This window comes from Rhinatrema bivittatum, unplaced genomic scaffold (assembly GCF_901001135.1).
Source record: "Rhinatrema bivittatum unplaced genomic scaffold, aRhiBiv1.1, whole genome shotgun sequence".
In the NCBI taxonomy this organism is placed as follows: domain Eukaryota; kingdom Metazoa; phylum Chordata; class Amphibia; order Gymnophiona; family Rhinatrematidae; genus Rhinatrema; species Rhinatrema bivittatum.
This window is the reverse complement of record NW_021820911.1, coordinates 61,362-89,295: the sequence shown is the minus strand read 5'-3', so window position 1 is coordinate 89,295 and position 27,934 is coordinate 61,362. Positions and strand designations below refer to the sequence as shown.

At 48.0% G+C, this 27,934-nt stretch overlaps 1 protein-coding gene across 1 annotated transcript in view; it reads left to right on the top strand.

Moving 5' to 3' along the window:
• The window catches only part of LOC115082287 (amiloride-sensitive sodium channel subunit beta-2-like), a 60,792-nt gene extending 34,048 nt beyond the window's left edge, over positions 1–26,744 (top strand). The window contains exons 8-13 of the mRNA XM_029586520.1: positions 4,765–4,882; positions 5,247–5,322; positions 11,705–11,762; positions 21,597–21,658; positions 25,498–25,573; positions 25,847–26,744. Coding sequence (XP_029442380.1) covers positions 4,765–4,882; positions 5,247–5,322; positions 11,705–11,762; positions 21,597–21,658; positions 25,498–25,573; positions 25,847–26,197 — 741 coding nt within the window. The 3' untranslated portion in view covers positions 26,198–26,744. The remainder of the gene's footprint in view (positions 1–4,764; positions 4,883–5,246; positions 5,323–11,704; positions 11,763–21,596; positions 21,659–25,497; positions 25,574–25,846) is intronic.
• Positions 26,745–27,934: the final 1,190 nt, after the last annotated feature.

Below are 27,934 nucleotides of genomic sequence, written 5' to 3'. Positions count from 1 at the left end.
CTTAGGTGGGCCCTTGGAGACGATGGTCCAGAAGAAGTCCGAGGTCAAGTGCCAAAGGGTCGTCGCTTACCAGTCCGAGGTCTATACCAAGGGATCGCCGCTTGCCAGTTTGAAGTCAGGAGCCAGGAACACCAAGACGAGACAGGAACAAAGATCCAAAGAACAAGAACTCACCGAAGCAAGCAGACCTGACTACGTGGGACGTTGCCAATTCAAGGAATGAGCAGAGGAAGCCTCCTTTTATATTTCCTCAAATCTGGCTCATAGGGAACAGCTGTGGATAGTTAAAGGGATCAGGTCCCTTTAAATCTGATGAGGGGGGGGCGGCCTTGCGCCTAAAGATGGCGGCGGCCATCTTGGATTTCCTCCGCGGAGGAAACACTGCTGGATGCCGCGAGGGAGGAGCAGGGACGGCTCCTCACCCGGCGACCATCACTGGGGCCTGTGCCAGAGCGATGGGCACAGGATCAGAGACTTCTCCTGGGGCTCCCGCTGTGGGTCGCCGTCTCGGGCAAGGTAGGGAGCCGCAGTTGTGGCCTTGCAAGACCGCGGAACACAACATTCAGCACAACTTGCTATGTTTAGGCAGGAAAAGTTAGCCACACAAATTACAGACCTAAATCTAGCCAGTCATACTTTAACCAGCTAGATTTTAGAAATTTTCCACTAAAACCCTAGCCAGGTAGGTTCAGTTGAAAACATTCCTAAGCTATATTTCTTAGCGTTTAAAGAGGTGGATCCAGAACAAGTGGGTTATGCACCTCTACCAGCAGATGGAGACAGAGCAAAGCTGACATCACACCCCTGCAGTAACATCAGCCCGCCAGTATTCTCCATCTCCAGCAGATGGTAGACGTGCATCTCCCTACTGAGGATTGCTTAACGTTTTTAGAAGGAGAAAAGAAGAAGGAAAATTAATTTGGCCCGTTCTCCTGTGATGATACCGTATGGACCCTCCCTCAATTGAAAATTCCTGAGGTGAAATATATTGGATCCTTCCCTCAGATGAGGACCTCAGGATGGTAGCTGGTTTACAGATGGCAAGGACTTAACTGTTAAAAAAACAGCTGAAAGGCAAGCAGGTGCAGGAAGCCAGTGTGGGGGTGAAGATATTTGCCCTCTCCCCCAGAGCTGGACACAGACTCTGTACTCAGCCAGAATGGGCTGAGCTCAGGTAAAGAAGAAAATATAAAAAAGCTTGGGGACTGTGGGCAGTCCAGGCCCCACTGTCAGGTTTTACTTGTTTGCCGCATGGTAGGGCTGCTGCGGCGTTTCACGCACTTTTCCTGTGCATTAGGCTGCCCTCTGAGGTTCCGTCAGCTCGTGCGAGGGCTTCTGGCTGTGCATCCAGTTGTGTGCCTAGTTGGACGCTTAGTTGGGCACCTGGTTGGGCATCTAGCTGAGCATTTATATGCCTGCGCTTACCTACGTGCACAGTCTGAGCATTTATATGCCTGCCCTTACCTACGTGCACAGTCTGAGCATTTATATGCCTGCGCTTACCTATGTGCACATCTAGCTGAGCATTTATATGCCTGCACTTACCTATGTGCACATCTAGCTGAGCATTTATATGCCTGCGCTTACCTACGTGCACAGTCTGAGCATTTATATGCCTGCGCTTACTTACGTGCACATCTGAGCATTTATATGCCTGCGCTTACCTATGTGCACAGTCTGAGCATTTATATGCCTGCGCTTACCTACGTGCACAGTCTGAGCATTTATATGCCTGCGCTTACCTACCTGCACAGTCTGAGCATTTATATGCCTGCGCTTACCTACGTGCACAGTCTGAGCATTTATATGCCTGCGCTTACCTACGTGCACAGTCTGAGCATTTATATGCCTGCGCTTACCTACGTGCACATCTAGCTGAGCATTTATATGCCTGCGCTTACCTACGTGCACATCTAGCTGAGCATTTATATGCCTGCGCTTACCTATGTGCACAGTCTGAGCATTTATATGCCTGCGCTTACCTACGTGCACATCTAGCTGAGCATTTATATGCCTGCACTTACCTACGTGCACACTCAGGTAAGGGAGAGAGCACTGCGCGTACATGTACCACACAGAAACCTGAGATCTGCTAATAAAGCTCTACTAACTGTTCCTTCTGTTACATCAGCACATCTCACTCAGGTAAGGGAGAGAGCACTGCGCGTACATGTACCACACAGAAACCTGAGATCTGCTAATAAAGCTCTACTAACTGTTCCTCCTGTTACATCAGCACATCTCACTCAGGTAAGGGAGAGAGCACTGCGCGTACATGTACCACTCAGAAACCTGAGGTCTGCTAATAAAGCTCTACTAACTGTTCCTTCTGTTACATCAGCACATCTCACTCAGGTAAGGGAGAGAGCACTGCGCGTACATGTACCACTCAGAAACCTGAGGTCTGCTAATAAAGCTCTACTAACTGTTCCTTCTGTTACATCAGCACATCTCACTCAGGTAAGGGAGAGAGCACTGCGCGTACATGTACCACTCAGAAACCTGAGGTCTGCTAATAAAGCTCTACTAACTGTTCCTTCTGTTACATCAGCACATCTCACTCAGGTAAGGGAGAGAGCACTGCGCGTACATGTACCACTCAGAAACCTGAGGTCTGCTAATAAAGCTCTACTAACTGTTCCTTCTGTTACATCAGCACATCTCACTCAGGTAAGGGAGAGAGCACTGCGCGTACATGTACCACACAGAAACCTGAGGTCTGCTAATAAAGCTCTACTAACTGTTCCTTCTGTTACATCAGCACATCTCACTCAGGTAAGGGAGAGAGCACTGCGCGTACATGTACCACTCAGAAACCTGAGGTCTGCTAATAAAGCTCTACTAACTGTTCCTTCTGTTACATCAGCACATCTCACTCAGGTAAGGGAGAGAGCACTGCGTGTACACGTACCACACAGAAACCTGAGATCTGCTAATAAAGCTCTACTAACTGTTCCTTCTGTTACATCAGCACATCTCACTCAGGTAAGGGAGAGAGCACTGCGTGTACAGTACCACACAGAAACCTGAGATCTGCTAATAAAGCTCTACTAACTGTTCCTTCTGTTACATCAGCACATCTCACTCAGGTAAGGGAGAGAGCACTGCGTGTACACGTACCACACAGAAACCTGAGATCTGCTAATAAAGCTCTACTAACTGTTCCTTCTGTTACATCAGCACATCTCACTCAGGTAAGGGAGAGAGCACTGCGCGTACACGTACCACACAGAAACCTGAGATCTGCTAATAAAGCTCTACTAACTGTTCCTTCTGTTACATCAGCACATCTCACTCAGGTAAGGGAGAGAGCACTGCGCGTACATGTACCACACAGAAACCTGAGATCTGCTAATAAAGCTCTACTAACTGTTCCTTCTGTTACATCAGCACATCTCACTCAGGTAAGGGAGAGAGCACTGCGCGTACACGTACCACACAGAAACCTGAGATCTGCTAATAAAGCTCTACTAACTGTTCCTTCTGTTACATCAGCACATCTCACTCAGGTAAGGGAGAGAGCACTGCGCGTACATGTACCACACAGAAACCTGAGATCTGCTAATAAAGCTCTACTAACTGTTCCTTCTGTTACATCAGCACATCTCACTCAGGTAAGGGAGAGAGCACTGCGCGTACATGTACCACTCAGAAACCTGAGATCTGCTAATAAAGCTCTACTAACTGTTCCTTCTGTTACATCAGCACATCTCACTCAGGTAAGGGAGAGAGCACTGCGCGTACATGTACCACTCAGAAACCTGAGATCTGCTAATAAAGCTCTACTAACTGTTCCTTCTGTTACATCAGCACATCTCACTCAGGTAAGGGAGAGAGCACTGCGCGTACATGTACAAACTCAGAAACCTGAGATCTGCTAATAAAGCTCTACTAACTGTTCCTTCTGTTACATCAGCACACCTCACTCAGGTAAGGGAGAGAGCACTGCGCGTACACGTACCACCCAGAAACCTGAGATCTGCTAATAAAGCTCTACTAACTGTTCCTTCTGTTACATCAGCACATCTCACTCAGGTAAGGGAGAGAGCACTGCGCGTACATGTACCACACAGAAACCTGAGATCTGCTAATAAAGCTCTACTAACTGTTCCTTCTGTTACATCAGCACATCTCACTCAGGTAAGGGAGAGAGCACTGCGCGTACATGTACCACCCTGGATGATCTTAAGAAATTTAAAACATCTTACAAAGATTTTCTTCTTACCCGTGTTTTTGACACGTAATGTAACGAAGTTAATGTGATCTAACTGATTAAGATTTTTTTCTTAATAGTATACTTGAGATGTACTGTAATGAAGCTAATGCCATCTGACTTCATATACAAATGTGACAATGGTTTGTTTGTTGACCTTATTTTTGATGATTTAATTGTTTATAACATTTGTTGGTTTAAATTTTTGTTGAGTTCAGTTTCTGTGAAACTTTTAATTTAATTTTGTGTGTGTAATTATGTACATCGCTTAGGCCAATTGTGTTAAGCGATTAATAAATTTTTTAAAAACAAAAACAAACAAACAGTTTCTCTTATTAAAATTTGTTACCGTTCTATGTTGGCACATGTTTAAATTGTAATCTATACCAATTATTGTGCCTTTATGTAAACCATTGTGATGGTGAATTAACTTAACGATGGTATAGAAGAGTTTTTAAATAAATAAATAAAATAAAATAAATATTGATGCCTTTGGCACCCCGATCTTATCAGCTCACCCCAGAACATTTCTTTTTGCTTTACTTTTGCAGTCATGTCTTCGCTCCTGTTTCCAGTCACAGATGTTCAACGCATGTGGCTGTTCTTCATATCTCTACCCTGTATTGCCGGGTTCCCAGTACTGCAACAATTACAAGAATCCAGATTGGGGTAAGAAAAACTGCCCTCCAGAGACTACAATAAACCAGACATAGACCAGCGTGAGAACGCACACGTGAATATTTAGACCTGCTCCCATGCATGAAGAAATGTGCACGTTTGCGTGTAGCCACTCATTTTCAAAGCAAACTTAGGCACATATATCCACTTTGAAATCTGCTGATAAAAATGTGGCTATTAATAAGGCCTATAAATTATATTTGTAATGTTTATGCGGTTTTTTTATAGAATTTTAGCTACATTTTGCTGTAAATTTGGTCAGGCACATTTTTATCCTTTTTTTATTGTATGCTATTTTGCATATAAATTGTTTTTGCTATGAAGGAAGATGTTTGCTTTTCTTGTGTCTCGACAGTGCTCTGTTTCTACAAACTGATGGATTCTGTGGGAATGAGAGAGGTCTGTATCCAGACCTGCAAACAGTCATGCAAGTAAGTCTGTGACACAAGCATGTAATAAGCAGTGGAGGATTATAATCAGTAACATAAGGATATAATATGCAGCAGGGGATTATTATCAGTAACACAAGGATATAATATGCAGTGGGGGATTATCAGTAAATCTTTGACATGAGGATGTAATAAGCAGTGGGAGATTATGATCAGTAAATCCATGACACGAGCCTGCAATAGGCAGCAGGGGATTATTATCAGTAACACAAAGATATAATATGCAGCAGGGGATTATCAGTAACACAAGAATATAATATGCAGCGGGGAATTATCAGTAAATCTGTGACACGAGCCTGTAATACACAGCAGGGGATTATTATCAGTAACACAAGGATATAATATGCAGCGGGGAATTATCAGTAAATCTGTGACATGAGCCTGTAATACGCAGCAGGGGATTATTATCAGTAACACAAAGATATAATATGCAGCGGGGGATTATCAGTAACACAAGGATATAATATGCAGCAGGGGATTATCACTAAATCTGTGACACGAGCCTGTAATACGCAGCAGGGGATTATTATCAGTAACACAAAGATATAATATGCAGCGGGGGATTATCAGTAACACAAGGATATAATATGCAGCAGGGGATTATCACTAAATCTGTGACACGAGCCTGTAATACGCAGCAGGGGATTATTATCAGTAACACAAAGATATAATATGCAGCGGGGGATTATCAGTAACACAAGGATATAATATGCAGCGGGGGATTATCAGTAACACAAGGATATAATATGCAGCGGGGAATTATCAGTAAATCTGTGACACGAGCCTGTAATACGCAGCAGGGGATTATTATCAGTAACACAAAGATATAATATGCAGCGGGGGATTATCAGTAACACAAGGATATAATATGCAGCGGGGAATTATCAGTAAATCTGTGACACGAGCCTGTAATACGCAGCAGGGGATTATTATCAGTAACACAAAGATATAATATGCAGCGGGGGATTATCAGTAACACAAGGATATAATATGCAGCGGGGAATTATCAGTAAATCTGTGACACGAGCCTGTAATACGCAGCAGGGGATTATTATCAGTAACACAAAGATATAATATGCAGCGGGGGATTATCAGTAACACAAGGATATAATATGCAGCGGGGAATTATCAGTAAATCTGTGACACGAGCCTGTAATACGCAGCAGGGGATTATTATCAGTAACACAAAGATATAATATGCAGCGGGGGATTAGCAGTAAATCTGTGACACGAGGATGTAATATGCAGTGGTACAAGCACGTGAAATAGTACTGGAGATCATAATCGGAGCCCCAGTTACCTTCAGCCACTCTGAGCTAAATTCTGTGGCAAGGATTTTTAAATTCTGCAGCATATTTGAATGAATTTGCATACAATTTACATTATGTAAATCTATTTTCAATTATGAAAATAGGAGGCAATTTTCAAAGGTATTCTCCAGAGGTAAATGCGTGTTTACAAAGAAAGCGCCTTTGAAAGAGTCCCGCGTGCAGGGAACATATATGAGGACTTCCTGGCCGGAAGCTTCCACTTGCAAACTCTATAGGTGCACGAATACCCTTGGTCCCATCGGGGAAGGGTTAAGGAAAATTCTGCATCCCCAGAATTGCAGGAGACTTGCGGTCCTGATTATATTCAGGAAAGAGCACAGACATGGGTGCCCCTCAAAGTGACTGATGATATCCAAACTGTACACAACACAAACCGTAATTCTTAACCACAGAAAAGTCTCAGTATAAAAAGAATTATTTTATCAAATAGTTACAGAATATTTTGTGTGATATTCTAAAATACAGAGGATTTTTTAGTAAACACTAAAATAACAAGAATACTTACATAGGGGGGTCATGATTGGTGACACTTAACTTCCATTTCTGTCAGGAATTGTCCTGTGGCCTCTGGGGAAATGGGGCCTTTAATGGGCATTAGGTTTTCATTGTTTGAGCTGCTCCCTTCAGTTCCTGCAAATGACTCTGCACCTGCTGGATCTGCTTGGCCCACATTGACTGGTGGAAGGTTTTAATGATGCACAATCAACAAACATTTTCCACTGGAAAGAGATCAGTAGAACTAGAGGTCACGAAATGAAACTCCAGGGAGGACGACTCAGACCCAACGTCAGGAAATATTTCTTCAGGGAGAGGGTGGTGGATGCCTGGAAATCCCTTCCGGAGGAGGAGAAGATGAAAACAGTCAAAGAATTCAAAGGGGCATGGGATAAACACTGTGGATCACTAAAGGCTTGAGGATGGGAATGAGGAAAAGAGCGCATGGGGGTGACTGGGGGGTAACTTGCTGGTCTGGTGGTTACTGCCCTTAACCAATAAACCTTCCTACTGTTAATGCAACTCCATCATTGCTCTCTGCTTTTATGGCAGGGGGAAAAGAGGAAATGGGGAATTAGATTCAGAAAGCAACCAACAAGGACACTGAACTGTACAGTCTGGGAAAACAAATAAGCATGGGGGTAACTTGCTTGATGTGGTGGTTACTACCCTTAGCCAAAAAGCCTGATGCTACACTTCTGATGCAACTCCAGCATTGCTCTCTGCTTCAACGGCAGGGGGGGGGGGGGGGAGGAAATTGAGCTCAAACAGTAACCAACAACAGCCCTACCCGTGGCGGTCAGAGTAACTGATAAGTATGGGAGCTTGCTGGGCAGACTGGATAGGCCATGAGGCCCTTTTCTGCCGTCACGTCTATGTTTCTATGTTTAAGTGACATCACTCACACAATCAATGCCCATAAATATTTTTACTCCAGAACCTCCAAACTTGTACAGCACACATCAAAATACACAAAGGTAACTGGTATCGTTAATCATCAAACACAATGTGGAACCACATGAACAAATCATCAATTATGTTATCTCTATATCTGTAGGACCTCTGGACTACGTGAGTTTGTTAAGCATACAGACTCATTTTTGTAGTGTACAGGTCCAAATTGCTTTTATTAATCAGGAGGTCAATTTTTAGAATTTTTTATGGTTTTTGTTTTTCTTAAAATGTTTATAGACCCAAAACATCATTGGTCACTACATATATCGAACACCTAATTGCCTTATTTCTTGAAACGAAGCCAAACCCTATAAATATAGGCCACTTTGTAACACTTAAAATGCTTTGTTAAATTGTAGATATCCCAAAGGTATACTCATCTATGCAAAGTCCCGACACGATCGTGTTCCGGACCATCCTGGTCCTGCTTCAGGGGCAGCGGCTCTTCCAGCAAGATTTTTGGGTCTGCAAAAGTAGCTTCCTTAAGGTTCCATTTCGTCTTAAATTGTTGTATCTGCGGTACCATCGCGCTCTCCTTAGCCAGTCCAGAGCTACCAGGGTGATTAAGGTCGCTTGGTTTTCTATTTTCTCTAATGTTCTCATTTTCAATGGCCATGGGAGAAACACGTAGAGTGGGCTTCTGGTTGGCCAGGGCATTAGAGGTGCATCTATCCTGATGGAGCCTGGCTCCCTTCTTCGGCTGTTGAGTCGGGACGCCATCAGGTCCATCGTTGGCTGTCCCCATTTGCCGATGATCTTGAGGAAAGCTGTTTGGCTCAGCTTCCATTCTCCTGCTTGCTCCTGGCTCAGGAAGTCCGCCTCGGTGTTGCAGGAGTCTGCAATGTGGACTACCATCAGGCTCTCCAGCCTCGTTCTGTTCATTTACAAATCATTGCCGTCTTGTGCGTTAGGGACCAACTGTGAGTGCTCCCTTGGCGGTTATATAGGCCACTGCTGTGGCGTTGTCTGAGAGGACTTTGACCTGCCTGCCCCTTAATGATGGGAAAAAGGCCCTGAGTGCCAGGCTGATGACCTGCAACTCGAGTCTGTTCATGTGCCAGGACTTCTCCTGCTGGTCCCACTGCCCCTGGGCTGTCTGCCCTTGGCAGTGGGGTCCCCAGCCTAAGCTACTGGCATCTGTGGTCAGCGTGATCTATTCTGGAATGGCGAGGCTTACCCCCCTTGAAAGGTTGGGAAGGTGTGTCCACAGGCTGTCCCTTACTGGATGTTGCAAGGGCAACTTTTGCTCGTAGCCCATTGAGGTCAGTGACCACCTGGACAGGAGGGACCAGATCTATGGCTGCTGCCATGAGGCCTATCAGATGCAGGTAGACCTGAGCTGTATGCATGGGCTGAGTTTGGAAGCTTCTTATATGGGAAATTAATTTTTCCCGCCCAGCATCCGGGTCGAATAGCGCTTCCAAAAACTCCAGAGGTTGTGAGGGCAGCAGTGCTCTTTGCTTAGTTCATCACACATCCTAGCCGCTCCATCAGGTGGATTATCGAGGAAGTGGCCTGGGTGTTTTCCTGGGCAGACTTGGCCCAAATGAGCAAGTTGTCCAGGTAGGGATGGACCCGGATGCCTTGCTTGCGCAGCCTGGCTGCTACCACCACCATAAATTTGGTAAAGTTCCTTGGTGCAGCTGAGATGCTTGAAAATGGAAGTGTTAGCCCAATACACAGAAATGTACAAGGTTCTGGTGAGAGTCCCTTATCGGGATGTGGAAATATGCCTCGGCTGAGTGCAGGGTTGAGAGAAACTCCCCTTTCTTCACCTCCGCTATATCTGAGCACAGGGTTTCCATGAGGAAATGCGGGACCTTGAGGCATTTTGTTGACCTCCTTGAGGTCTAGTACGGGCTGGAAGGAGCCATTCCTTCTTGGACACCACAAAGTACATAGAATAGGTTCCGGTGCCCCGCTCCCAAGATGGGATGGGGCAAACTGCTCATGGCGTTTGTAACTTGATCAAGGAAGCTTCTATCGCTACCTCTTTGTCTGGTGACCACAACTATCTGGGGTACTGACCTGATCACTTCGAGTACCCAACAGTCTGAGGTGAGGTGGGTCCACTCTGAAGAGAATCCCTGTCCCCCACAGGGGTCGGTCTTGGGGGGACCCCAGAATGTCATTAGGGAAGGCGATCAGAGCCGTTCCTGGACCTCCTTGGCTGCTGGAAGATAGGACCCGCCTGTAGTAGTCCCCGAGGTGCCTCAGATTCCTAGCGCCGTGCCTTGGTCTGTCCTCTGGAAGCCTTTGGGGCTTTGATTCCCGAAGCCTGCTTCCTGTTTGCCTCTTTCTCCCCATTTTTTCTTTTTATTTCTTTTTTTTCTTTTACTCACTGCGTTTCCAGAGGTGGGAGAGAAGCGTTGTCGGGGAAAAGCACTTGGCCCTCAGGCTTCCCGTCTCCTACCAGGGCAGCCACTCCGGACCTTGCCATGACGCGGGAATTGCGGCTGACGGGAGATGCCCCAGATGGACTGCCCCGTGGGAGCCAATCGTCTGAAAATAACAAGAAAAAAAGGGTTGAGATGTCGAACAGCTGTGACACAGAGATCTACAGGGGACTGCCCCTAGCGCGCCTCCCTTCTAGGGGAAGTGACCAGGCGAGTTCTTTATGCTGAGGGCTGGGCGAGCTTGAGTTTCCTTTTGAAAATTAAGAGACCGCTGCAGATTTTCTGCCAAGCTGGAACTTTTTTTTAACTCACTGCACGTTCCCTATTGCAGCTGGAGTGGAATGGCCCCAACCTTCAATTATGAGGGCAATTTTTTAATATCTGGAAATTGCCCTATGTATTCAGCTTAGATCAAAGTTGTATACGTTATGAATGATTCTGGAGTGCGTCTCATTATTGCATGCAAATATTAAAGAAAGTTTGCGGGGGTCTGTGAAATGTTTCTGAAGCTGAATAGGGGTCGGTGTCTCTCCAATAGTAATGGTGGGAGGGTACTCTGTGTATAACTCCTCCCCTTTCACTAAGGTTAATGGTGGGAGGGTCCTCTGTGTATAACTCCTCCCCTTTCTCTAACAGTAATGATGGGAGGGTCCTCTGTGTATAACTCCTCCCCTTTCTCTAACAGTAATGATGGGAGGGTCCTCTGGTATAACTCCTCCCCTTTCTCTAAGGTTAATGGTAGGAGGGTCCTCTGTGTATAACTCCTCCCCTTTCTCTAACAGTAATGATGGGAGGATCCTCTGTGTATAACTCCTCCCCTTTCTCTAAGGTTAATGGTGGGAGGGTCCTCTGTCTATAACTCCTCCCCTTTCTCTAACAGTAATGATGGGAGGGTCCTCTGTGTATAACTCCTCCCCTTTCTCTAACAGTAATGATGGGAGGGTCCTCTGTGTATAACTCCTCCCCTTTCTCTAACAGTAATGATGGGAGGGTCCTCTGGTATAACTCCTCCCCTTTCTCTAAGGTTAATGGTGGGAGGGTCCTCTGTCTATAACTCCTCCCCCTTCTCTGTGAGTAAAGGCTCAGGAGTTAGATTGTCCTCTTTGCTGCTATCAACACTGAGGGTTCAGGGCTGTGTAGTTTCATTTATTTAAAGAAATATTTGACATGCCGATCACTTTCTTGCAGCAACACTCAATATAAAATGACTGTGTCCATGGCAGACTGGCCCTCAGAGTCCTCCGAGGTAAGGCCACCTTTCCATAAGGTTATTTCACCATGCATGGACGATTTCTATTCCCTCACGTTCACTTTTATACCACAGACATGGACTTGAATAAAAGGAAGCACAGGATTAGCCAATCTGCACTGCCGTACGAGATCCAGCAAGTGCCTGTACCGTGGAGCTGAAAAAGTGAGGCCTATGGGCCACAATGGCCCCATTTTGAAGAGAAAAAAAAAAGCATTCATATGTGCTACTGCTGCCAGGTCTATGGTCCCCCACCCCCACTCCCACTCCCACCCCCACCCTCTCCTCCATACACCTACACCCACCCACACTCACACCCACACCCCCCCACTCCCACCCACTCACACTCTCTCCTCCATACACCCACACTCACACCCCCCACCCCCACTCACTCACACTCTCTCCTCCATACACCCACACTCACACCCCCCCCACCCCCCCACCCCCCCACTCCCACTCCCCACCCCACTCTCTCCTCCATACACCTACACCCACCCACACTCACACCCACACCCCCCCACTCCCACCCTCTCCTCCATACACCCACACTCACACCCCCCCCACCCCCACTCACTCACACTCTCTCCTCCATACACCCACACTCACACCCCCCCACCCCCCCCACCCCCACCCACTCACACCCCCACCCACACTCCCACCCCCACCCACTCACACTCTCTCCTCCATACACCCACACCCCACCCCCACTCCCACCCACTCACACTCTCTCCTCCATACACCCACACTCACACCCACACCCTCTCCTCCATACACCCACACCCTCTCCTCCATACATCTACACCTACACCCACACCCTCTTCTCCATACACCTGCACCCACACCCTCTCCTCCATACACCTACACCCACCCACACTCACACCCACTCCTCCATACACCTGCACCCACACCCTCTCCTCCATACACCTACACCCACCCACACTCACACTCCTCCATACACCTGCACCCACACCCTCTCCTCCATACACCTACACCCACCCACACTCACACCCACTCCTCCATACACCCACACCTACTCCTTCATACACCCACACCCACACTCACACCCTCTCCTCCATGCACCCACACTCACACTCTCTCCTCCATACACCTGCACAGGTCATCATTGCCCACACTTACGATCTCATGCAGCACTCATGCCAATAGGTAGCCAGCAGAAGGACCCACTGAGCCCACAGGTGAGCAGAGTCTGTAAGCACCTGCAGATGCAGTGAGGCAGTGCTACAGGAGGCCTTGTGCAGGGGGAAACAGAAGGGAGCTATGAGATACTGGGAGAAGGGAAACAGAAATTGGAGAGGTGACGAGCTCACAGGTTGCAGCATTTTATTTGGTTACAGGATTTATATGATGGTTGGTTTTCTTAATGCAGGTCTTCTTATTGTAAATTTTGTTTGAGTTGTCAGCCGCTCAGTTTCATTTGGAAACGAGGATTAAATAAATACATGAAATACTGGGAGGAGGGAGCATGAGAAATGAGAGTCTGATAGCAGATACAGAGCGCAAGCGCCATCGCGTCCGTCCCATACTGAACCTCAGGTTCTGTGGCAAGGGGAGAGGACGGGCAGCAAGAGATCCTAGGGGAGAGAGAAAGAGAGAAGGGGAGCCCCGAGATCCTGGGGGAAGAGGGGAGAGAGAAGGGGAGCCCCGAGATCCTGGGGAGAGAGAGAGCAAGAGAAGGGGAGCCCCGAGATCCTGGGGGAAGAGGGGAGAGAGAAGGGGAGCCCTGAGATCCTGGGGGAAGGGGGAGAGAGAAGAGGAACCCCGAGATCCTGGGGAGAGAGAGAGCAAGAGAAGGGGTGCCCCGAGATCCTGGGGGAAGGGGGGAGAGAAGGGGAGCCCTGAGATCCTGATGGAAGGGGGAGAGAGAAGGGGAGCCCTGAGATCCTGATGGAAGGGGGAGAGAGAAGGGGAGCTGTAAGGTTGGGTGGTGAGGGGGTGGGAGGTGCTGATGTCACTCACACCCTCTGGCTTTAGCCTCACCAGGATTACAAAATCCGTGCATCCTTTTGCCCCTGTCAATCCCCTCCTGGGCTGTCTCATTTCTGGAGTCTCCACGCAGCAGGAGCAGAGAGCTAGGAGTGTGGGAGCAGATACAAAGGTTTGCCTTGTTTTACAGAACAAGCTACGGTAAATACCTCATCCTCGGAGAGAGAGGGAAAGCTTCTGAAGTGGAGGGCAGGGCATGTCCCAGACAGGCATGAAAGCTGGATCTGCCCCAGTCTGGTCTAAGCCGACTGCAAGCAGTGGAGGCAGAGACACCAAGACAGTGTGAAAAGTAATTACTCAAAGCTCTTAAATGCGATGGGAGTAACCAGGCCAGCAAAACTTGTGAGTGAGGAAACGGTGCAGCCCAGCCCAGCCTCACACTCAGCTTATTTTCACTAAAAGTTTAGTGGCGATACTATGGAGAAATACAAGAGAGAGTTGCTTGTAGGGTGGCAGCTGCGCCATAGAGCTTGGCGTTTACTTAGAGTTAACTCCTTAAAGCTTGGTGGCTTACAGGTGTTTTCTGAGGCCTCACTACCTACAATTAGATTCAGCCATGCAGATCCTCCCCGCGGAACGGCCTCTTCCTGCTCCATTATGGGGAGCATTTCCAAATGTTTAGGTGCGTTTCATGTGGTTGAACAATCGAGTCAATCATCGAGGATGACAACGGTGGCTGCATCTTAAAGAGGGGCTGTGGTTGCAGCCGACACTGGGAAAGGCTTTGCACATCGACCCCGGCTGCTGATGCCTCTGGCACTCAGGCTAGCTCACAGCTTAACCCACGACTGCACGCACCAGGCCGACACCCAATGCAAAAACGGGATTAGCGCATCCGAAACGCGCGTCCAGATTTACACGTAGCAAGCATCACACGTAAAGGCCGTGTGTATGAGGCCATTAGCTATTACCCAGATGCAAAACATTGCTGCGCATCCAACGCGCACTTTCTAACACGGCAAATTTAACGCCAGCCTCGGAGCTGATGTTACGTTTTGCCACGCGTCAAGGGCTCACTAACAAAACAGTACTAACTAGGAGTAACCACGGAAAGCAGCAACTTGAAAACCAAAAAGTCTTGATGGCGGCCAGCTTAGCTAAACAGGTGCCCAATTTACTAGCATCCGTTTCCCTAACCCACGGCTGTGGGCACAGCTTTCTCTCCTGGGCGCCTGATGCTGTGCTAGGGACGCACAATTCCTCCATAGCGTGGCGCCTCATTGCCAATCTGCAGCAGGTGCCCAGCAGACGTGGCAACCAGCTTTCACGCAGGGTTTTTCATGTGGCTCGTTGCATGGGCCCCAAGGTGAGCACATACACGTCGCTTTCCTGTATGCGCTCATCTTTGCAATTAGGCGCCTTACGGAAAATGAACCCAGGTGTTAAAACAAATTAGGATCATGGCGAGTTACAATAATAAAAAGAAACATAAAATGACGCAATCCGAACAGAGTGGCAATGCAAACAAACTTCACTCGCTATGGCCCAGCCGTTCTGCAATAACTCGGATTATAAAGAAGAAATGAAAATCGCAGTCAGCAGATTTTGTAACAAATAGAACAAACCAAATATTGACTTAGCTGAAAATTTTCAGCTATTTTTGGTTTGTTTAAGAGTAACACGGAGCCTCCTTCGATCTCCTTGGCCCTCCTGCCCCCAGGAGCAGAAACAGAGCCTCCCTGGTGGAAAGGGAGGAGAGGTCCTCGAGCTGTGAGTCAGTGTCGGGCAGGAGTGACCGGGGAAGATCATTTCAGGGCCCCAACTCAGCTGCGGAGAGGTGAGGGCTCTAGGTAAGTGACCGGGGGAAAGTCCCATTTTAGGGTTTGTTTTTTTTTTTATTTAAGGTTTATTTCAGTTTTGGAAATGAACCAAACCCCAAATCAATAAAAAAACCCCAAAACCCTTGAAATAATAAAAGTAAGCAAAGGTTCCCTGCTGAGAGATCGAGGCCGCGGTGGTGCGTGGCCAAGCTTCAGGACTGTCACTGCGGCAGAGAAACCCTCACTGTGACCCAATGCAGGCTGACAGGAGGAACGGGCTGGGCTTAAAAGAAGGCAAGGGTGAGATGCCAAGAATTTGCTTAATACAAGTCAGGATTTGGGTGGAGCTGAGCATTAGTTGCTAATATACTCCGGCCCGGTGCAATCATCAGGCGGGACGGGGTGGTCGCCTAGGGCGGCACCGCTGGGGTATGAGAGGTCACGGAGCCTCGCTAGGTTTGTGGAGGGAGAGAGAGCAATCATCAGGCGGGACGGGGTGGTCGACCAGGGCGGCACCGCTGGGGTATGCAAGGTCACGGAGCCCTCGCTAGGTTTGTGGAGGGAGAGAGAGCAATCATCAGGCGGGACTGGGTGGTCGCCTAGGGCGGCACCGCTGGGGTATGCGAGGTCACGGAGCCCTCGCTAGGTTTGTGGAGGGAGAGAGAGCAATCATCAGGCGGGACGGGGTGGTCGCCCAGGGCGGCACCGCTGGGCTATGCGAGGTCACGGAGCCCTCGCTAGGTTTGTGGAGGGAGAGAGAGCAATCATCAGGCGGGACTGGGTGGTCGCCTAGGGCGGCACCGCTGGGGTATGCGAGGTCACGGAGCCCTCGCTAGGTTTGTGGAGGGAGAGAGAGCAATCATCAGGCGGGACGGGGTGGTCGCCCAGGGCGGCACCGCTGGGGTATGCGAGGTCACGGAGCCCTCGCTAGGTTTGTGGAGGGAGAGAGAGCAATCATCAGGCGGGACTGGGTGGTCGCCTAGGGCGGCACCGCTGGGGTATGCGAGGTCACGGAGCCCTCGCTAGGTTTGTGGAGGGAGAGAGAGCAATCATCAGGCGGGACTGGGTGGTCGCCTAGGGCGGCACCGCTGGGGTATGCGAGGTCACGGAGCCCTCGCTAGGTTTGTGGAGGGAGAGAGAGCAATCATCAGGCGGGACGGGGTGGTCGCCCAGGGCGGCACCGCTGGGGTATGCGAGGTCACGGAGCCCTCGCTAGGTTTGTGGAGGGAGAGAGAGCAATCATCAGGCGGGACGGGGTGGTCGCCTAGGGAGGCACCGCTGGGGTATGCGAGGTCACGGAGCCCTCGCTAGGTTTGTGGAGGGAGAGAGAGCAATCATCAGGCGGGACTGGGTGGTCGCCCAGGGCGGCACCGCTGGGGTATGCGAGGTCACGGAAGCCCTCGCTAGGTTTGTGGAGGGAGAGAGAGCAATCATCAGGCGGGACGGGGTGGTCGACCAGGGCGGCACCGCTGGGGTATGCAAGGTCACGGAGCCCTCGCTAGGTTGGTGGAGGGAGAGAGAGCAATCATCAGGCGGGACTGGGTGGTCGCCTAGGGCGGCACCGCTGGGGTATGCGAGGTCACGGAGCCCTCGCTAGGTTTGTGGAGGGAGAGAGAGCAATCATCAGGCGGGACGGGGTGGTCGACCAGGGCGGCACCGCTGGGGTATGCAAGGTCACGGAGCCCTCGCTAGGTTTGTGGAGGGAGAGAGAGCAATCATCAGGCGGGACTGGGTGGTCGCCTAGGGCGGCACCGCTGGGGTATGCGAGGTCACGGAGCCCTCGCTAGGTTTGTGGAGGGAGAGAGAGCAATCATCAGGCGGGACGGGGTGGTCGCCCAGGGCGGCACCGCTGGGGTATGCGAGGTCACGGAGCCCTCGCTAGGTTTGTGGAGGGAGAGAGAGCAATCATCAGGCGGGACGGGGTGGTCGCCCAGGGCGGCACCGCTGGGGTATGCGAGGTCACGGAGCCCTCGCTAGGTTTGTGGAGGGAGAGAGAGCAATCATCAGGCGGGACTGGGTGGTCGCCTAGGGAGGCACCGCTGGGGTATGCGAGGTCACGGAGCCCTCGCTAGGTTTGTGGAGGGAGAGAGAGCAATCATCAGGCGGGACGGGGTGGTCGCCTAGGGAGGCACCGCTGGGGTATGCGAGGTCACGGAGCCCTCGCTAGGTTTGTGGAGGGAGAGAGAGCAATCATCAGGCGGGACGGGGTGGTCGCCCAGGGCGGCACCGCTGGGGTATGCGAGGTCACGGAGCCCTCGCTAGGTTTGTGGAGGGAGAGAGAGCAATCATCAGGCGGGACTGGGTGGTCGCCTAGGGAGGCACTGCTGGGGTATGCGAGGTCACGGAGCCCTCGCTAGGTTTGTGGAGGGAGAGAGAGCAATCATCAGGCGGGACGGGGTGGTCGCCTAGGGAGGCACTGCTGGGGTATGCGAGGTCACGGAGCCCTCGCTAGGTTTGTGGAGGGAGAGAGAGCAATCATTAGGCGGGACTGGATGGTCGCCTAGGGAGGCACTGCTGGGGTATGTGAGGTCACGGAGCCCTCGCTAGGTTTGTGGAGGGAGAGAGAGCAATCATTAGGCGGGACTGGATGGTCGCCTAGGGAGGCACTGCTGGGGTATGCGAGGTCACGGAGCCCTCGCTAGGTTTGTGGAGGGAGAGAGAGCAATCATCAGGCGGGACTGGGTGGTCGCCTAGGGCGGCACCGCTGGGGTATGCGAGGTCACGGAGCCCTCGCTAGGTTTGTGGAGGGAGAGAGAGCAATCATCAGGCGGGACGGGGTGGTCGACCAGGGCGGCACCGCTGGGGTATGCAAGGTCACGGAGCCCTCGCTAGGTTTGTGGAGGGAGAGAGAGCAATCATCAGGCGGGACTGGGTGGTCGCCTAGGGCGGCACCGCTGGGGTATGCGAGGTCACGGAGCCCTCGCTAGGTTTGTGGGGGGAGAGAGAGCAATCATCAGGCGGGACGGGGTGGTCGCCCAGGGCGGCACCGCTGGGGTATGCGAGGTCACGGAGCCCTCGCTAGGTTTGTGGAGGGAGAGAGAGCAATCATCAGGCGGGACGGGGTGGTCGCCCAGGGCGGCACCGCTGGGGTATGCGAGGTCACGGAGCCCTCGCTAGGTGTGTGGAGGGAGAGAGAGCAATCATCAGGCGGGACTGGGTGGTCGCCTAGGGAGGCACCGCTGGGGTATGCGAGGTCACGGAGCCCTCGCTAGGTTTGTGGAGGGAGAGAGAGCAATCATCAGGCGGGACGGGGTGGTCGCCTAGGGAGGCACTGCTGGGGTATGCGAGGTCACGGAGCCCTCGCTAGGTTTGTGGAGGGAGAGAGAGCAATCATCAGGCGGGACGGGGTGGTCGCCCAGGGCGGCACCGCTGGGGTATGCGAGGTCACGGAGCCCTCGCTAGGTTTGTGGAGGGAGAGAGAGCAATCATCAGGCGGGACGGGGTGGTCGCCTAGGGAGGGACTGCTGGGGTATGCGAGGTCACGGAGCCCTCGCTAGGTTTGTGGAGGGAGAGAGAGCAATCATCAGGCGGGACGGGGTGGTCGCCTAGGGAGGCACTGCTGGGGTATGCGAGGTCACGGAGCCCTCGCTAGGTTTGTGGAGGGAGAGAGAGCAATCATCAGGCGGGACTGGATGGTCGCCTAGGGAGGCACTGCTGGGGTATGTGAGGTCACGGAGCCCTCACTAGGTTTGTGGAGGGAGAGAGAGCAATCATTAGGCGGGACTGGCTGGTCGCCTAGGGAGGCACCGCTGGGGTATGCGAGGTCACGGAGCCCTCGCTAGGTTTGTGGAGGGAGAGAGAGCAATCATTAGGCGGGACTGGATGGTCGCCTAGGGAGGCACTGCTGGGGTATGCGAGGTCACGGAGCCCTCGCTAGGTTTGTGGAGGGAGAGAGAGTGCGCACTGTAAGAGGGCGACCATAACTCTGTATATCTACCACTGTCAGAGTGCCCGGGGGGGGGGTTACATTTGTCTGCCTAGGGCGCTGTAGACCTTTGCACCAGTCCTGAATGTACTGGGATTAGTAAATACGCCCCCTCCCCTTTTTGCTGCCCTACAAACTTCAGGCCCCCCATGATCTCTGTCTTTCGGATACCACCAGCTTTTAAAGCTCTTCAGAGCAAGGATTTTCTAACACTTCCTGATCAAAATCGGTTCTGCATCTCTTCCACACAATCTTCATCTGCTGAACAAAGCAGCAGCAGCAGCGCAATATTTAGCTTTCCTTCTGCTATCACATTACAAATTCTTTCTAAAACTTCGCACATGCCACCTTCCGGGAAAGCTGACAATAGTGCAATTCACTTTAAACTCCTGCACAGAGTACTGGGTACCAGGATGAAACTCTGAGTGAGAAATGTAATTCTCAAACGGAAGAATAAGGACACAAGACTTGCTATACCGGGTCAGACTGAGGGTCCATCAAGCCCAGGATCCAGTTTCCCACAGTGGCCAATGCAGGTTCCAAGCACCTGGCTGGATCCTGTGATATTAAACTGCACCATCAAATGCTTAGTATATTTTGTTTTTTTCACTATGAATCAAAAGTTATCTAAAGGGGGGAAGAGATTTGTGATCATGGCTAGAACTATTTGAAGCCCTGGAAAGGAAACGAGCTGCCTACTTTTCTGCCCTGAAAACTCTCTGAAATAATGTGCAAAGAGATGTGCACTTCTGGGAGAGAGTGGAAGATGTTGGGTGATATCGGGGAGAGAGTGGAAGATGTTGGGTGATATCGGGGAGAGAGTGGAAGATGTTGGGTGATATCGGGGAGAGAGTGGAAGATGCTGGGTGATATCGGGGAGAGTGTGGAAGATGTTGGGTGATATCGGGGAGAGTGTGGAAGATGTTGGGTGATATCTGGGAGAGGGCGGAAGATGTTGGGTGATATCTGGGAGAGGGCGGAAGATGTTGGGTGATATCTGGGAGAGGGCGGAAGATGTTGGGTGATATCTGGGAGAGGGCGGAAGATGCTGGGTGATATCTGGGAGAGCGCGGAAGATGCTGGGTGATATCGGGGAGAGTGGAAGATGCTGGGTGATATCGGGGAGAGTGGAAGATGCTGGGTGATATCGGGGAGAGTGGAAGATGCTGGGTGATATCGGGGATGTTTCTATCCCTCACACAGTGGCATCTAAATCTTCTAATGGCAGGAATGAATGGGGTTTGAGTTTCGCTGTTTGCATGATTCCAAGGCATTCTCATATCGGCTTTAATCCTTACCTATTGAAATGACTCTTTATTTCAGGGAAAGTATTGAGTTGTACTAAACTGCAGGGATAGAGCGCAGCTGGCAGGCTGGAGGCTCCCACAAACCTGCCCTTCCTCCAGTCGATCCCTCAGGATACGATAGCAAAGGATGTTGCTCCCTGACTGCTTAGTGTGCACTCACAATGCATTGCCTGGCAGCTGTGGGAAGAGAGGTTCATAAATCAGCTGGAGGAGGTACCACAGCAGGGAGGAAGGATGAGGCTACATTCCTCATCTCTGGAGCCAGAAACGCCTCTGTTTTTTGTGACAACCGACTTTGCACTGTAGCAACAGAAACAGACAGACAGAAGGAATTGGAGCAGGGCAGAGACAGACATGCATAGAGACAGTCCTTGAAAACGTCAAAAGTAGAAAATATCTAACATCAGTTCTCACACTCTTCATATTTCAAAGTGAATAAAAGTTCACTGGGTGATACCTTTCCAGTTGTACTAAGGATACCATTCCCACATCAGACAGTTTTCAGCAGCAGGCAGTACTGTGCATGGTCTCAGAGCGCCAGCACCAGATCTCACTCTCTTTCACTGCCAGTCAGCAGCTCCACCTACCCCTCAGTGACAGCCAGAACTCACAAAAACATTTCATTCATACAGGCACCTATACTGACCAGAAGGTAATGCACTCACAAAGAGATGAAATTAGCAGCAGCATCAGTCATCACAGCCTCAATCCTACCCCTTCTCCATTCATACACCTCTTATAAAAGTCATTCCTTAAAATGAGCAGGGAGCATTATCTTATTGGATAGCATAGGTACTACACATTTATAGTGAGTCCTTTTTTTTTTATCTCCTAGGACTGGATTTTCCACGTCTTATCCTATGAGAGAGATTCAACCACAAACATAACAGTGAAGAGGTGAGTAATGAAGGCTGGATCATTTACACTTGACATCACCTATGCACTACTATTCAATAGGATCATTTACACTTGACATCACCTATGCACTACTATTCAATAGGATCATTTACACTTGACATCACCTATGCACTACTATTCAATAGGATCATTTACACTTGACATCACCTATGCACTACTATTCAATAGGATCATTTACACTTGACATCCCACATACATATACTATTCAATAGGATCATTTACACTTGACATCACCTATACATATACTATTCAATAGGATCATTTACACCTGACATCACACATACACACACTATTCAATAGGATCATTTACACCTGACATCACACATACACACACTATTCAATAGGATCATTTACACCTGACATCCCACATACACATACTATTCAATAGGATCATTTACACCTGACATCCCACATACACATACTATTCAATAGGGTCATTTACACCTGACATCCCACATACACATACTATTCAATAGGGTCATTTACACCTGACATCCCACATACACATACTATTCAATAGGATCATTTACACCTGACATCCCACATACACACACTATTCAATAGGATCATTTACACCTGACATCCCACATACACATACTATTCAATAGGATCATTTACACCTGACATCCCACATACATATACTATTCAATAGGATCATTTACACCTGACATCCCACATACACATACTATTCAATAGGATCATTTACACCTGACATCCCACATACACATACTATTCAATAGGATCATTTACACCTGACATCCCACATACACATACTATTCAATAGGATCATTTACACCTGACATCCCACATACACATACTATTCAATAGGATCATTTACACCTGACATCACACATACACATACTATTCAATAGGATCATTTACACCTGACATCACACATACACATACTATTCAATAGGATCATTTACACCTGACATCCCACATACACATACTATTCAATAGGATCATTTTCACCTGACATCCCACATACACATACTATTCAATAGGATCATTTACACCTGACATCCCACATACACATACTATTCAATAGGATCATTTACACCTGACATCCCACATACACACACTATTCAATAGGATCATTTACACCTGACATCCCACATACACATACTATTCAATAGGATCATTTACACCTGACATCACACATACACATACTATTCAATAGGATCATTTACACCTGACATCACACATACATATACTATTCAATAGGATCATTTACACCTGACATCACACATACATATACTATTCAATAGGATCATTTACACCTGACATCACACATACATATACTATTCAATAGGGTCATTTACACCTGACATCACACATACATATACTATTCAATAGGGTCATTTACACCTGACATCACACATACACATACTATTCAATAGGATCATTTACACCTGACATCCCACATACACACACTATTCAATAGGATCATTTACACCTGACATCACACATACATATACTATTCAATAGGATCATTTACACCTGACATCACACATACACATACTATTCAATAGGATCATTTACACCTGACATCACACATACACATACTATTCAATAGGATCATTTACACCTGACATCACACATACATATACTATTCAATAGGATCATTTACACCTGACATCACACATACATATACTATTCAATAGGGTCATTTACACCTGACATCCCTCATACATATACTATTCAATAGGGTCATTTACACCTGACATCCCTCATACATATACTATTCAATAGGATCATTTACACCTGACATCACACATACACATACTATTCAATAGGATCATTTACACCTGACATCACACATACACATACTATTCAATAGGATCATTTACACCTGACATCACACATACATATACTATTCAATAGGATCATTTACACCTGACATCCCACATACATATACTATTCAATAGGATCATTTACACCTGACATCCCACATACATATACTATTCAATAGGGTCATTTACACCTGACATCCCACATACATATACTATTCAATAGGATCATTTACACCTGACATCCCACATACATATACTATTCAATAGGATCATTTACACCTGACATCACACATACATATACTATTCAATAGGGTCATTTACACCTGACATCCCACATACACATACTATTCAATAGGATCATTTACACCTGACATCCCACATACACATACTATTCAATAGGATCATTTACACCTGACATCACACATACATATACTATTCAATAGGATCATTTACACCTGACATCCCACATACACATACTATTCAATAGGATCATTTACACCTGACATCACACATACATATACTATTCAATAGGATCATTTACACCTGACATCACACATACATATACTATTCAATAGGATCATTTACACCTGACATCCCACATACATATACTATTCAAAAGTGTCATCTCTTCTCCAAGCTGAAAAGTCCTAACCTGTTTAGTCTTTCCTCATAGGGGAGCTGTTCCAGTCCCCTTATCATTTTGGTCACCCTTCTCTGTACCTTCGCCATCGCAACTATATTTTTTTTGAGATACGGTGACCAGAATTGTGCACAGTATTCAAGGTGCGGTCTCACCATGGAGCGATACAGAGGCATTATGACATTTTCTGTTTTATTCACCATTCCCTTTCTAATAATTCCTAACATTCTATTTGCTTTTTTGACTTCAATGTGTTATCCACTATGACGCCTAGATCTCTTTCTTGGGTGGTAGCTCCTAATATGGAACCTAACATCGTGTAACTACAGCATGGGTTATTTTTCCCTATATGCATCACCTTGCACTTATCCACATTAAATTTCATCTGCCTGTGTTATCATATACATGTCTACATAGCAGTATACCACAGCATGCCTGTGTGCGCATTATATACTGTCTAATTACCTCACTTTGTAAGTGCTTCTCTGCATGTATGAGACACAAGGATATCACACAGAATTTGGTAGAAGTGAATATAAATTTATTAGTGCATATCCTTGGGAGGTACAGACAGCCAGACCTACAACACAGATAGGGCACTTCAGTCTGTCTCTCAGAGTATATCGTGAGAGCTGCGCTTTATAGGTTTAAACCATAGAGAAAATGCTTGTGAGCCTATGATGATAATCACTTACGCAGTATGACATAAATGAAATAGGATAGACTGAAACTACTTTAACCTGAACACTTTCCACCCACGTGAAGGCCCCTTTGTGACTAGCCTTGCTTTTGCCAGATGTGTGCCACTTCTTCTGAGGTTCTTTGTCCTGTCAATATGTCAATCTTTGTCCATCCTCCTGGGGCAATGGGAAACTCTGATTTCAGTTGGGCCTCTCGCTTAGAGACAATATAGCCTAAGGATGTGGCCTCAGCCATTTGCCATCTGTAACCTCATGACCTTCTAGCATAGGCTTTACAGAGCCTGAATGTATTCCAGATGTCTTCCAAAGTCTTGAATCTTAGGTCAGTTACAGGTTTGTTCCTATGGCCACAGTTGCAAGCAGGCCACAGACAATGAAGGATTCTGGGATGCTGATTGAGCAATAGTCTTAGCATTAGTCTCCATATTAAGCTGCCCATATATCAATACACATCTGAGTAGCAGTATATTACAGTATGCCTGTGTGCATTATGTACACACCTGTGTCTGCAGAGCAGTATACTACAGTATGCCTGTGTGCATTATATATACACAGCTGTGTCTGCAAAGTAGTATAGCACAGTATGCCTGTGTGTGCGTCATCTACACATCTGCATAACAGTATATTACAGGATGCTTGTGTGTGCGCCATATAGATAATTGCTGTTCTCTTTATATTACACAGAAATAGTATCATCAAATTAAATATTTATTTCCAAGAATTTAACTACCGGACTGTAGGAGAATCTGCAGCGACAAATGTAAGTACTGGAGTATTTCTATAGCTCTTAAAAGTGCTCAGATGTCCTGTATTGGATGCAAGCCCCATATGTAGATATGGGGGAAAACTCCCAAGACACCTGGAGCAGACTTCTAGTCCTGCTTCCGATTAAAGGAGCAGGAAAAGGCCACAAATGTTTATTTATTTATTTATTTTTTAAATCATGTGAATTCTTCTCTTGCCATTTTGCAGCAATGTAAATGCTGAGTGTCTCAGCACCAGATGTGTAACAGCACTGCCCATTTCTCCACAGATTGCTTGGCTGCTGTCAAGCCTTGGAGGTCAATTCGGCTTTTGGATGGGGGGCTCTGTCCTTTGCATCATCGAGTTTGGAGAAATCATTATCGACTGCTTCTGGATCACCATCATTAAGATTGTCGTATGGTACAAGCAGCTTAAACACAAGCAGGCAGCCGCACAACGCTCCAGTGCACCACCCACAGTGTCAGAGTTAGTGGATGCACAAACCAATCCCACATTCTACGGGGATGAAATGGATGAAAGGTGCCCTCCAATCCCAGGCACCCCGCCACCAAACTATGACTCCCTGCGAGTCCAACCTATCGATATTGTTGAGCTCAGTGATACGGAGGAGGATAATTAAGAGCAGTCACCTGTAATTAGCAAACTCTGGGCAGCAGCAACACAAGCTTCCCTCACACATTGCCCCATGATACAGAACAGGCAGCTGTACAGTAAGCTCCGCACACATTGCCCCTCATATCTAGAGAAGCAGACCTAGGAATGGAAAGTGTCTTCAATATCCAGTTCTACGTCTAGCACCTTCCTGCTGAGAGCTGGCATAAGACTACAATTCATTACACATTGGCTACTCACATGACAATGACTTCAACCACTACCAGTGCAGGCTACAACTGAACTGGGCAACCTTGAGATTAAAACTGGAAATTCAGTTCAACTGGGCTTGCATTTTCTAAGATCTCAAGTCATTCCAAATAAATACAAAAATGTAAAGCAGACAAGGAACATAGTGGAAACCAACAAAGAAGTTGGATAAAACAAACAACTTTATAATCCTAATGACTGATGCAATATGTGTTATCAAGTATTGCTAAGGCTTGTAGTATTAGCTGCTCTACCCAGCTACTTGACAGGGTTGTCTCTTAATAAATTAATGTGATGTGACTGTTTTCAGTGGTTTCTGCTACTTCAACAGTAATGAACCATCCAGATGAGATCTGGCAAGGAAAAAAAAGGTCTACAAGATTTGAGAGCTTCAGCTTATCTTCTGCATTGATTCCAGTCTCACATTATGAATGGACAGAGCAGCTCTTATTTCATCCAAAATAGGTGAAAGGGAAGTGTCCTAGAGTTAAAAGTGAGAAAAATCAATGCATCCTGGCCTCAGGGCCTAACAAGAAACAGTAGTGTAGGGCGTGGGCCCCCAGGCTGAGGACTGAGTCACACTATAGAAACACTTTTCCTTGCTTCATTCTTCTGATGATCTCTCACACCTGATGGCTTATTTTTTTCCAAAAGAGATCCAAGCACAGATATTCTTGATGACATAAATGGGGAAGGCATTGGCTCATTAGGAATAATAAGCTGTGAGGAGGCAATTCAGGCCCTTTCCTGCTATAATGGGAGGCGGAGGGACTAACAAATGATTTTGGTTAGACTAATGGTGATGGTGATACAGGTTCCTTGGAAAAGTGATGGGGGAGAAATAGAGCCTCTGAGATGGAGGAATCGGGGAGGGGAAGGCAATACAGGACTTTTGGTAAAGGAGAAGACATAATGGGGGTGGTGATGGGGGAAGGGAGATTGGGTTTGTGCTGGAGTGGTGAGGTGACACGGGTTCAGTGCTGGAGTGGTGAGGTGACACTGCTTCGGTGCTGGAGTAATGGGGCGGGTGAGGTGACACTGCTTCGGTGCTGGAGTGGTGAGGTGACACTGCTTCGGTGCTGGAGTAATGGGGCGGGTGAGGTGACACTGCTTCGGTGCTGGAGTGGTGAGGTGACACTGGTTCTGTGCTGGAGTAATGGGGCGGGTGAGGTGACACTGCTTCGGTGCTGGAGTGGTGAGGTGACACGGTTTCGGTGCTGGAGTGGTGAGATGCTCTGCATCATCCCTTTCTGTTGCACACACGGATCTGTGATGATCCTGAATGCAAGCCTGGAGTTCCTCCTGCTACTTCAGTCCTGAGCCGGCAGCACGCCTTGCTAATCCCTTATTGGTCAGTGAACGAGTTGTGATGAATTGTGCAATGCAAATTTTGCTAGGATTTTGTAATACTGATAAGCCCCCATTGTTGCATGAATCTTTAATTCCTTAAAGATAGGAACAATGCCAAAAAGTAGCCAAACCCTTCATCTTGCTA